This window comes from Hippocampus guttulatus, chromosome 4 (genome assembly GCF_054856545.1).
Source record: "Hippocampus guttulatus isolate MCC_2025c chromosome 4, RoL_Hgut_1.0, whole genome shotgun sequence".
In the NCBI taxonomy this organism is placed as follows: Eukaryota; Metazoa; Chordata; class Actinopteri; order Syngnathiformes; family Syngnathidae; genus Hippocampus; species Hippocampus guttulatus.
In genome coordinates, this window is record NC_141264.1 from 13,328,549 (window position 1) to 13,341,048 (window position 12,500).

Below are 12,500 nucleotides of genomic sequence, written 5' to 3' on the forward strand. Positions count from 1 at the left end.
GTCATTTTCTGTTTTATTGTTTATAAAAAGCTGTTTGGAGATCACATGTCGGTATCTATGAAGTCATGTTAACTGATGGATGTACAATAAAGTTTTCTGTCATGGCTGCATGCACCTATGACAACAATCAGTTATATCATGTGGTACACGCTTATAAAAACACATTTATCATAATGTTAGAGTCTAGAATTGGCACTTTAAACTGGCTTGAAAATAAATCCCAAAAGACAGTTGGTTGACGGAGGGGCCTAAAAACCTCTTCAGCCTTTAAAGTTATGAATCGGGGAATATTTTATATATACAGTATATATATATATATATATTTTTTTTTTTTTTTACTTCAAAAATACAGGAGACTTCTAATGGCAATAAAAGAAGTGCTGACAAAATAAATCAAGATCTAACAGCATGGCAAATAAGAGTGAAAGAAAACATCCGATGGTAGACGGCAAAGTTTTCATGATAAAATAAGTTAGGACTAAGAATGATTGCATATCACTATACAAATAATTTATGTTTTTCACAGATATAGCCCTCATCTTTGCACCAACAGCAGATGCTGTAGGCCAATATTTTAAAAACGATTCCCCCCGAATAAAAGTATTATAAATAAATACAAAAGGCAGAAAAATAGGCACTTTTTTTAAACTATTGTGCTACTGCTCAATACTAGTTTTGCTTTGAGTTCTGGGACAAAACTATTCATGTGTTTAAAACTCGATGAACCTGCTTAAGTAGAATAAACAGTGCAATGAAAAGATAGCCTGGTGATGACACTAAATGGACAATTGAGCATGACTACCGGTACATAGATTCCAGGGGTGCCCAAACTTTTTGGATCGAAGATCTACTTTTCAATCAAGTAACCTCCCGGGATCTACCATTACTGGCGCGCACGCACGCGCGCACACACACACACACACACGCGCACACACACACACACACACACACACACACACACACACACACACACACACACACACACACACACACACACACACACACACGCACGCCAGGATGAGAAACAGCCTGAAACTGAGGCAGGCGACGCACTTTTGCAGCCTGTTAACTATCGTAGCTCACACGTACCGTTTTAAAGTGCTTCCCTGGGCCCTCCTAGATTCCTATTCTTTGCCCGTGCCCTCGGTGAATTGTACACGAAGCAAACTCTGAATGAGAATAATGACGATAAAAGACAGAGCGCAACAGTTCTGATCACAAACTGCAATTGCAGACTGCTGAGAGCTAACAACTTCCGGTGACGTCATCACACGCCACCGTAAATTCAAGATTTACCTGCTTTATTTTATTTTTCAATATTTTTTTGGTGAAAATGAGACTGATAAGATGATTAGGGTGCAGTGTACATTAACACACAAAAAAAAATTACAAACATGTACAAAGACACACAAATGGTTGTTTGTTTGTTTTCTCCTCGACACTCCTCGGATCTACTTGGGACCTGTCTTAGATCTACCGGTAGATCAGGATCGACCTAATGGGCACCCCTGACATAGACACATAAACAAACACAACACGCACACACTTTCACAGTGCCTACTGGCATCTCGAGTAACCACATTTTGGGAATGGGCGAAAGATGTGAATGTCATTGTGGGAGTCACAGATTGTCAAGGGGCATACTTACTGAATGTGGGAACATGAAGGTAGAGCAGGGAACATCATTTGTATTGAAAAGAAGAGGGCACTACGATAAAGTGCTAACCTGAGATGTTTATCTCGATCAGAGATAGAGCAGTCCACTTTTGCACTCTTGGGGACATCCATCGCCCAGTTCTAATAAACCACCTCTTGAACCAAGACTGATGATACGCTCCTATAGGGATGCGGTTTAACCTACTCTCGAGCTCTCTTCGCTATTATTTTAAAGAGACAGTTGGGAGGGGCGACCTCTCATAATTTCACTTAAAACGCAAAACGCAGTCGGATGTAGGCAACAAATTTCATTTCTGAGAAAGGGTTGTGTTGACGCTTCATAGTTAGCACTAAACCAGAGCTGCAAAAATCAATGTAGGGATACAGTACATTATACATGCATGGGTTCCAGGTCAGACAGCAGTAATGTAAAAAAATGCAGGTCTAAAATCTCCCAAATATCATCATGCCAGTGAAATGCATTCGATTAGCCAAAAACGATCCGACTGCTCAACAGGCCTTTGAGGAGATAGAAAAAGACAGCGAGGGGTTGATTTTCGCTAGTGGTATGTCGTACGTCGGAAGCGTTCCCATACTTGTTGATTGAATTGGCCCTCAATGGATGTGACAGAATGTCGTTTCTCCAATCACCCTTTAGCTTCTTCGCACAAGGCTTTGTGAAGTACAACATCACACGCTTGTCTGGTGAGTGAAGAAACAAGGCAACCATTTTCACGCTTGGTGTCACCTTGTGTTATAGTACCGGACAAACTGTTATTTTCATACCCTGTATATACCCGAGAATTGAATAAAGTGTAAATAAGTCTGGTGGGGCAAAATGTTTGGCTATTCAAGCTAGCGGGCACGTCCCTGATGACATAACTGTATTCGCTCTTTCTACACTGCCTCATCATGGCACACTTTTGGTAAGGTGCAAATGCACAAAAATAGAGCAAGGCCTCCCGGGATACTACGCGATAGTGCATTGCTAAACACCGCCGAGCCCCCGCGGCATTCTTCCACAATCTTTCTCAGAGGTTTCCCATCTGAGTCTCAGCCTTTGAGATCCTTTTGATCAAAGACAATATGATTGGCCAAATAGATGGCGACAATGCCTAAGACTACGGAGCAGGCAATATAGGTGGTGACTGATTGTGCGAACTGAGCAATGGTGCCCATGAGCAGGGTGGGGATAACCTGAGAGAGGAGGAAGGTGCTGTCTAAGATGGCAAAGTCCAGGCCCACGCCGCGGTCTTCGTACCCTGATTCCAGCTCCTCTGGCTCGGGGCCAGCGGAGCTCTGAGCTGAGCCGTTCTGGTTGAAGGGAGCAGAGGAGTAAATGTCCTGGCTGAGGAAGGCATTTCCAAAGGAGGGGCCAGCCGTGTTATTTAATATACTCTTCTCTTCCACTGGAGTCAAATAGTCTCGATTAGTTGTAAAACCATTTTTGCGGCTGTTTTTGGTTTTCCTTTTTGGCATATACACCTGGAGTGAGACGAGGCAGGTTGTAACAGCGGTCCTCCATATTTTACCCCCACCTCCCAAAAATAACATGACAATGGGTGCTTACCTTCTTCTCCTGGTGGTAGTGGCAAGTGAGTGTGTAGGGCAGCGTCTGCAACGCGGCGTATGCGTAGCCAGTGAGGCCGGCCATGGTTGTGACGAGGACCACACTTTTGGACATGCAGATGACCAAAGCAGACACGGTGAAGCTCACCATGCTGCTCAGGTAAACCCAGCGGGACCCAAAGCAGCGAACCATTCGACTCATGATCATTGAGAAGAAGGTTGAGGTAACACACTGCAGAACCAAACCCAAACTTCCCATGCGGATACCTGAAATAAGAATAGAAATTGAGTTAGAGCAGGTGATATGAAGCTCACGGCTCTTCTCATTGAACGAAGGGGAAGGAGAAGCCAGATGTTAGGTACAATTACATGCCAACAATATGACGGATGAGTTTCCACCCCGCGCCCTTTTTTTTCCCTTTTCCATTTTTAATTGTTTTTATACTGCTATTTCCAGTTTAAAACGGTTGCGTCCCTTTTGCAGCTACATTCAAATGTATCCAAAAGTGAGAACCAAATGCATGAATAGAGCCAAGGTTGTTACAATGTCAATGTTAAAAGTGGAACTTCTGTCTGTTCGGAACCAGTCAACCCTTTAAACACAAAGGAAGGTAGGATAGAAAGGGAGAAAGCTCAAAGAACTTCTTAGATCATCGCATGAACCTTAGATAAATCATTAGAAAGCATTTGAGGGGGGAACACACAGGCCAGCATGTATTTACTGAATGAAGCAATGTGCCTCCAAGTCTGACCCACTTGGCTGGCCGCACAACTATTACGCCGAGGTCCTGCCAAAGGACAAATAGAGAATCTGAACTACAAAAAACAGCGAAAAAGGACGGCCCGTAGAGACATAGAAAAAAGCCATGTATTGACACTTTCACCTGAACAAAGATTGTCCAAGAATCAGTCCAAGTTACGCTTAAAAACGAGTCAGTATTTCAGTTTCTAACCTTTGGGTTAGATTTTTTTTTTTAAGTTGTATAATGACAGGATAGCAACCGCATTTTCAGTCATATGGTTGTGTGTTTGGACAAAAGGCTCAACATTTGGAAAAATCTATATAAGATGTCCCAGCTCCATGTTTAGAAGCAAACCATTTCTGGGAGTGGCACCAGCACATTGAACACTGTTCGTGCAAAGTTCAGCATTGGTGCACATCGTCACTTATGTGAAAGAGTATTCGGATCATATTACTTTGGGCATTAAAAGCTGGAGAGTTGACTTGATATGACAGAAAATGACTGAACTCTGACTCGACTGAAAAGAACCAAACCAAATTAATAAACAGCAACATCGCACTCCATAATTATTGGCACCCCTGGCAAACATGTCTTTTTCAGATTCGAATGCATCCATTCTTTTTTCTAAATAATATAAGTGAGTTTTTGTAGAGGAAAAAAAAATCCCACGTCAAAGAATAATTCTCTATCAAATCATGTGCCACAATTATTAGCACCCCTGATGTTAATAGCTGACAATCCTTTTTTCCAACAAAGCAGCGCCTAATCTTTTCCTATAATGTTTCAAAAGATGGGAGAACACAGAACAAAAAAATAAGCTCTTCAACCATTCGTCTTGGTGCAATTTCTCTACATCAGCCAGCAACCTGGGTCATCTCCTTAATTAGCTAACACCACTGTACATTTTGATGACATTGAAAGGCAACATATTTTCTGGTGAAGAGGTAAGAACATCTTTGCAACAAGAAAGTAGAAACAAAATGACATTTTAAGTTGAGTGCTCACTGTGGTAAATGGATCGGTGCAACGACAGTGTAAACACGAACAATTTAGTCAAACAAACAAACAAACAATGCAAACAACAAAACAGGTTGGCATTACATGAGCAAGAGATGAAAACCATACCAAGAGTTAAAGTATTTTTGGATTAAAACATCAGAGTTTGCACCACCGGGAAAGAAAAAAAACCTCTCTGACCTTCATCGTATCTTTGTCTGGGCACACTTCCTGGTGCTGCACTGGGAACTCCACCATACAGGCCTTCGCTCACAAAGACTGTGAAGAAGAGCATGAAGGACATGACCGCCATCCAGCTGCAGAGCTGAGCCACGCACAGCTGCCACATCACTCTTGGGACATGGCAGTAGCTCCTGTAAATGGCGGGGGTCATGGACCAGCATGTTCTCAGCAAGCAGAGCAGAGGTCCAGACTTGAGCAGCCTTAGTTTGCACTTAAGCAGGTAGCAGCATGAGCAAGGCGCACCACACCGGCCAGCTTCCACTGCACCGGCTGCTGGTTCCAGCAAAGATGAGGCCCCAGGCGAGCCCCTGATGGCACCGGACGGTTCTTCAGAAACCTTCAGAGTGATGAGTAGGCTGGGAATGAAGATCAGGATGAGGAGAAAGAAGAGGCACTGGTCCTGGCCTCCAAGGTAAATGGAGAGCAGGCTGTGGCTCCAGTCCAGTGCAGGAAGCAAATATCCCACACAGCCTCCCAAGCTAACCATGAAGGAGAACATCGCAAAGGCTTGGTTACAGTCCTCCCCGTCTCGATACAGGTCTGATAGGAGCGCCTCCAATGGTGTGAAGCAAACTTGTCCACAAAAGTCAAGTAGGCCAACTCCAAGGATGAGGAAAGCAACCTAAAGCGGAGAAGCACGTAAATAACATTAGCCTTGGACATGTCTTTGGATTTCCCACGTCACAGTCATTTACCAATATCTGATGGTGCTTTCACACAACCAACATTTAGTCCGTTTTTTTTCCCCCAAGCTAGTTTGCTTGGTCAAGCATGAACATAGACGGAACTTTGAAGCGGACTGCATCAACTGATCCAAGATCATGGCCCCTACTAAATTGGCTTTGGAACCTTATTTGGTGTTCTCAGAGATATAGTTCCGGAACAAGCATTAGCCTTTGTTGACTTAAAACTACATTTATTACTATGCTACAGAAGGGGGGTCCTAACTACAGCCCGGGGACCATTTGTGGCTGCCATCCATCTTAAGCACCCCACAGCATAAATGACATTTGACACAGCCTGCAACGGTAATGCAAAAAGTGTCAGTGTTAAAAGGTTGGATGGTTTGTGACGGCCCTGAAAGCTATTACCACCAAGAGTTTATATGAAGCTCATCTTGATGAGCAAAGACGCATGGAACAATTTACGACCAAAGCAGTGAGTGACATTTCTCTACATAACACCTCAGTACAGCAAATGAGAATTTGATTTGAGGTTAGAAGCAAAAATAGTTTGCTCTGCTTTCTCTTCCATGTCGAGGTCTGATTTGTGAAGACATCACAGTTAGTGATCCTCAAGAAAATACTGCTTTAAGGATTGTCCGCTTTCTCCAAATTGCTCGCGTTTTGGCTCCCAACGACTGGTGATGTGATTCAGATGCTGCACAGAGCAGGGATGGATCCATTCTCGCGGTATTCTGAAGGATCTTAAACTACTTTATACCATTATAACCTTTCAAAGAAAGCTTAATTGTGTCAGGGGTTTTTTCAATAATGAAGACATATTAAAAAGACTATACCCTGTAATTGCTTGATGGGTTGGTTTAATCGTGTTTTTTCGATTAAGAATCCCTAAAGACACCCCTACTCTATACTACCAGGCGATAGACCAGAAAAGGTCTCATTACAGACCCGACTAACTCACCACAGGTCCTTTGGGGTGAAAAAACAATCAGACCTCAATCTCCTCAAACTGAAAAATGAGCAAAGCAGGTCTGACCCCAAACAACGCAATTTGTGGGTAGCGCATAAATGGCTCGGACCTCTTATTTATCAGGTCGGGATGGAGGCCATCATTTAGAAATAATTTTCCCAAGACATGTACTTAAAAGTGATCACCGCTATTTACTGATGTACTGGAGCCTGGTAGATGTTCACACCTGTCAAAGCGCAAACTCACAGGGTTTGTGGTGGTTCCTTCTGGTTCGCTTTTGCCCCTCAACTGAAGCGAAAATGATGTTCACAACACTGCCAATTTGAATGATTTAAAAATACAACAAAACAGCGCCTCCACCTAAGGAACCTTCATAGGCAAAAGCAAAAGCACACAGTGGGTGTCAGTGAATGGTGCGTGCGCTGATCATTGCAAACAACCTCATTATCTTTTCCTTTCCGTTTGTCTTGTATATCCGCATCAAAACCCAAGACGGAGTCAGTAGATGTGTGGGGCTACGGAACGAGCAATTTTGCCGATTAGCCGCTGGCGTGAACGAAGGGCACTCAAGTTCTAGGGTATATGGGGGACAGTCAACTCATTCCAGATTACATTCGTAAAGTCACCAACCTGGAAGGTGTGTCCTCCCCAGGCAAGGTGTGCAGCCAGGATGTCGGCATGGGGAATGATAAAAAGGGCCAAAAGGACTCCCAGAGACAGCAGCCAGATGAAGGGCTTCCTTCTTCCGTAACTGCTCTTGCAGTTGTCACTGGCTGAGCCAATCAAAGGGGTGAACAGGAGGCCAAGCACTGGGCCAATACCTGCGAATAAAGCACATTGAAGGATCGAGTCGAAGCAGAAAGTGAAGTAGTAGGACGCTGCTCATATACCGTATTGGCCCGAATATAAGACGGCCCTGATTCTAACACGACCCCCTCTTTTTCAAGACTCAAGTTTGAAAAAATACTTTTTGAACACCAAATTAATTTTTGTTCAGAAAATAATTACAGTACATCTGAAACAAATGATTATAACAATATGTTTGAGAGAAAAAGCATGTTATTTTGCCTCATTCAAATCTTAATATCTGAACATTTAAATATGTACACTAAAGTGCAATCACATTCGTAAATAAATGGCTTGTGGTTTTTGAAATGTAAATGACATCATAACTTCTCCTCAGCTGCCGGTTAACCTGGCCGATCTTCGATCCACTTTTCTCCAGATTGTCGCTATGTTTCTCCATTTTCTGTTATCTCTTCTATTCTTTTCTTTCTTACCGCTATTTTTTATTTTTCGTCTTCGTGCTACTGCCATTTTTATTTTTATTCTTCGTGACGGGTTCACATTGGCTGGGGAGTCAAGTTCAGCATTCGCTTCAATGGTATCTGGCGCCATCTAGCGTCGTGAATGGGTATAATGTCTAGACCCCAAAGATAAGACGACCCCCAGTTTTTCCGTCTTATTTCAATGCAAAAAACACCGTCTTATATTCGGGCCAATACGGTAGTTTCATAAAAATGTCTCGCATAAAAACATGGCTTCACCTTTATCGTTGTATCTCCAAAATACCCCAGTTTTTGTGCTGCTCATATCATTCATGTACTTTATACTTGTTGTTGCATTATGTTAGACAGCTACCCAGTCTTGCCCCAGTCGGTGAATGGTTGTTGGTCTGCAAAAGGAATGGACTTATATGAACTGGTGCGTGGTGGGAAAAAAAAAAGGTTGGGGACCACGGGTGTAGAGTACATAGAGGTTCACCACAGAGAGGGGCAGGCCGGTAGTAAGGGAGACAAGTTAACTGCAGCTTGTCGTCACCTCAGTCCTGCAGCTGTGGAGGCCGATCACAACAAGTTTCACCAGCTACAGCTGTTCACGCAGCTATTTGCTCAAAACTCATGCGCGGGCATGTGCGCACGCACAGACAGGCAAGGCAATAATAATAATAATAATAATAATGATCACAATAGATCAGATTTATATGGTGCACCAAAGTGTTACAGTCTCCCACGCTTTCCATCTCCAGAAAAGGAAAGTAAATTTCAATCTAGCCCAAATAGTACATTTTGTGCTGCCTTTAACAAAATGAGACTGCAGTCATTTATATAGAGTAGTTAGTCCAGTCCTGAGAGAGCAAACCACTGAAAGAAATATTACGCAGAGCGCTGAGCAACCAACAAATGGCTACTAGATAAAGAAGAAAGCCATTTGAGAACCTGACACTAGCTCGGGGCAAAGTGGCTTTTAGCCTCCAGAGACACAATATCCATTTTCATTCAAATAACACTCAGACCCTCCATTATAATAATAGGATTGTCGAATAAGACTGAGTGCCATTCCTAAATTGCCTTGCCGCACAGCCTCTTTGCAAAGAACATCCCAATGAAATCATTTCAAGCTAATAGAGAAACTAAAGGCAGGTTACACAATTGAACATGCAAACTATTTATCTTATCTAAAAGACATTGTTTGGGTGTTGTGGAACCCCAGCCACTATCTGTACGTCACAAGACAACGTTTAAAATTAGCTGCTTTAAGTGAGCACCATGTGAATGGCATTTAGGGTGACCTTAAGTTAGTTATTCACGAACATATTTCAACTGTGCATGTGTATATTTGCTTCATCCATCCATCCATTCTTGCTTGAACATGCAGTACCAAAAACAGCCACAAACCCCTACCAAATTCAGGATTAAAAAAAGAAATAAAAATCACTATCAAAATGACACAAAACACCCTCCCATAATTTAACATACGACTTTCAAAAAAAGTAAGGTTGAACCCGATACCTATTGTCAATTGTTTTGGAATATGGCTTAGAAGTTAGGAAAGATTTAACTTCCAGTTTTGAGCCTCTATAGCTGTGAAACTAATCACCCAAGAGAAACCATATTTTGGAGAATGTTTTAGACCGACACCAGAGATCGAGGCAGAAGTAATAGAAGTCTTTTACCCGCAAAACTGAGAGCTCAACCATGCTTCAAATTTGCTATTTAATTTTAAAAGCCACATTTTAGGACCACACTATACAAGATTATATTTGAACTACACCGCTGACATTGCATGTCTGGAGGCTATTAGTCACAGATATACACTGTAGAAAATTTGAAGGTGACAGGTTTCCAGATATTGCCGTTTAAAAATGGATTTTCACAGTATGATGCCAAAAAACATGTAAACTACTCTTCATTCAATGATTTTCTTGTTTTCACTCTTTTTTTTAATGTGGACCTTTAGAAGGAAAAAAAATAAGAGTGGAAATGCCTCGTATGTCTCATCTCTGGCATTTTTGCGCTCTTTGCTGCCTTTCCATTCCTGAACACACTACCCCAACAAACAACTGATGATTTGACCAATCATGTTTTAAGACCACAATAGAAAAGAGGGGCAAAACCTACCACTCCCAGAAACAATGAAACAATTTACATGGCAAGGTCACAACTTGGTGGATCAGCCAAATTTAGAGTGGATTGTCCGTTTCATTGATAAGGCATTAAATAATTACCGTAAATAATGAGCCGCCCCGTACATTTACTAAGAGTTGTTCATATTCAGGCCTGTAGCCAAAGACAATGCAAGGCTATAAAATTGCACTTATGACTTTGGCAATAAACAACTCCTTAATAAACAACCCAAAGAGAAGGCAAGTGCAATTCAAGGCATTTCAAATTCTGACAAAACGTAACACATACGGGGGCAAGAGTATGTGTGTATGTAAACTAAGGAAAGCAGAATGTGCAACCTAGTGAGGAATGATGAGAGAGACTCTAGCTCAAGTTAAGCGTGTGCATAGTCAGAGTGCAAGGTTGTCAAAGGGGTGGAACACCGTCCCTCAAAAGCCCACAATGTTCCTTGATAATGATAACGACAAACCTCGATTATTTGTCCACCTTGGACTTGAAACCTTCGTAACTCAGTGTAAAATGTTACAAAAGATTCAAAAGGTTTGCTTTCTTGTTAAAGTGACAAAATTCATGTCTTTAAAGTCAAACCAAATGTGCCCTAAAAATATCACCGGGGATTTTGTCATTATGACTGTGTGATTTTAGGGCCTGTTGAAATGGAAACAGTGGCTGGAAAATCCCTCCATACAGAAAAAAGGCTAATCACAATCATTCTTGAAGTTGCATCGATGGCATATTTTGACAGTATTATTAGTTGATTTGTCATCATTTTTTAATGTCCCGTTTTGTTGTGTTCCGAGGAATATGAAGCCTGAATCTGTTTTTTTCATGATCATTAATGTCACAGCAAGTAAGTTATTAAGAGTCACAACACCCCTGAGTTGGGCAATAACTGGCTCTTTAACTCATTCAGTACCAGCCAATTCTAGACCCCGCTTTTCTTTCTTGGAAGTCTTGGAAAAAATGGAGAAAAAAAAATAAGTGTCTGGGGTTGAACATGTGGAGTGTGAAAAGACATACTGTATAAATATGTCTTTGGGAGTGAATGAGTTAATCAGGCCTAGTAAGGTTTTGATTCTTTGTTGTCAGTAAAATGCAAGCAACTGGTGCCACTTTAGCCATTAGGACCAATTTAGCACCAGAACGTCTTTGGTGGGAACTTTTAAATTGTATTCATACTTGGGTAAGCAGATCTGTTATAAGTAACCACTTACCATACATTGTAAATAGCACAGCCACCTTATGCAGCATATATGCAGTTGCATATATGCTTATATCTATATTTTATATTTTATATTGCATTCTGTATTGCATACAGTTCTTTTTCTGAAAGGTTGTTTTTCTTTTCTACCCCCCTTCAATTTTGTTGCTTTAGATTGCAGATTTCTCCATTGTGGGACAAATAATGTTTTCTTATCTTATCTTATATTATCTTACCTAAAACCATCGTCATGTAACGCTCCTCCACACCGGCCTCCAGAAGCAGTGGTGGCACATATGTGATTCCTGCTGCCACACAGATCTCCAGGCCACAGGTAAGGGAGTTCAGCAGGACCAGACGCCACTGAGACCTCCATCCAGGCATATTTACAGGGGGCTGGATTGCCTTTCCTACCCTCTTGGATGGCCACTTGCAGGGGGGGAGGGGGGGATGTTAACTTTGGGGAGGCAGATGAGGCCGCCGGAGACAGGCAGCAACAAAGACACGTCGATGTCTTCGATGACCTGAAGGATTCATCCTCTTTTCAGCATTCTGGATCTGAGGAGGAGAAAGATAAAACACCATCCAAATCAGCACCCAAACCACATCGTGGAGCATTCCTCTTGAAGTAACAGCTCCTGCACCTACAGTAGCTGTCAGTGACGGTTACTGAGTTTTCACAGTAAATCTCGGCATTTTCCAAGATATTGTCAAAACCAGCGACAATCAAAAGGATTTGATTTTGATGGATCCTCAGAGCTCCTCGCCAACAGCTTTGGGGAGAGCAGGAACAACAACAACATCAAGCGGAGAGGAGATGAGTCAGAGTAAGCAATGCAATGTGGCAAAGACACTAAAACATTTGCCAAGAGATTTCTGCCTCCCACTGCTGCTTTGCTTGACTTTTAGAAGTGTCGAAACACCGACTAGAAGACATGTCAGAGTCTGTCCCTCTCCAATCTTCGCACAGTTAACCAATCACCATGTCAGCAACTAATAAGAGCACATTTCATGTGCTATCAACAGTCTTTC

The 12,500-nt window shown here is 42.2% G+C and overlaps 1 protein-coding gene across 1 annotated transcript; it reads right to left on the bottom strand.

The window, feature by feature from the left end:
- LOC147205997 (solute carrier family 45 member 3) lies at positions 1-12,020 on the bottom strand. Its single transcript, XM_086109690.1, has 5 exons — positions 11,705-12,020; positions 7,491-7,681; positions 5,166-5,829; positions 3,227-3,492; positions 1-3,141 (listed from the first exon to the last, which is right to left on the bottom strand). The coding sequence occupies exons 1-5, from the start codon at positions 11,850-11,852 to the stop codon at positions 2,710-2,712; spliced, it is 1,701 nt and encodes a 566-aa protein (XP_085965816.1). The 5' UTR covers positions 11,853-12,020; the 3' UTR covers positions 1-2,709.
- Between the last annotated feature and the right edge of the window lie 480 nt (positions 12,021-12,500).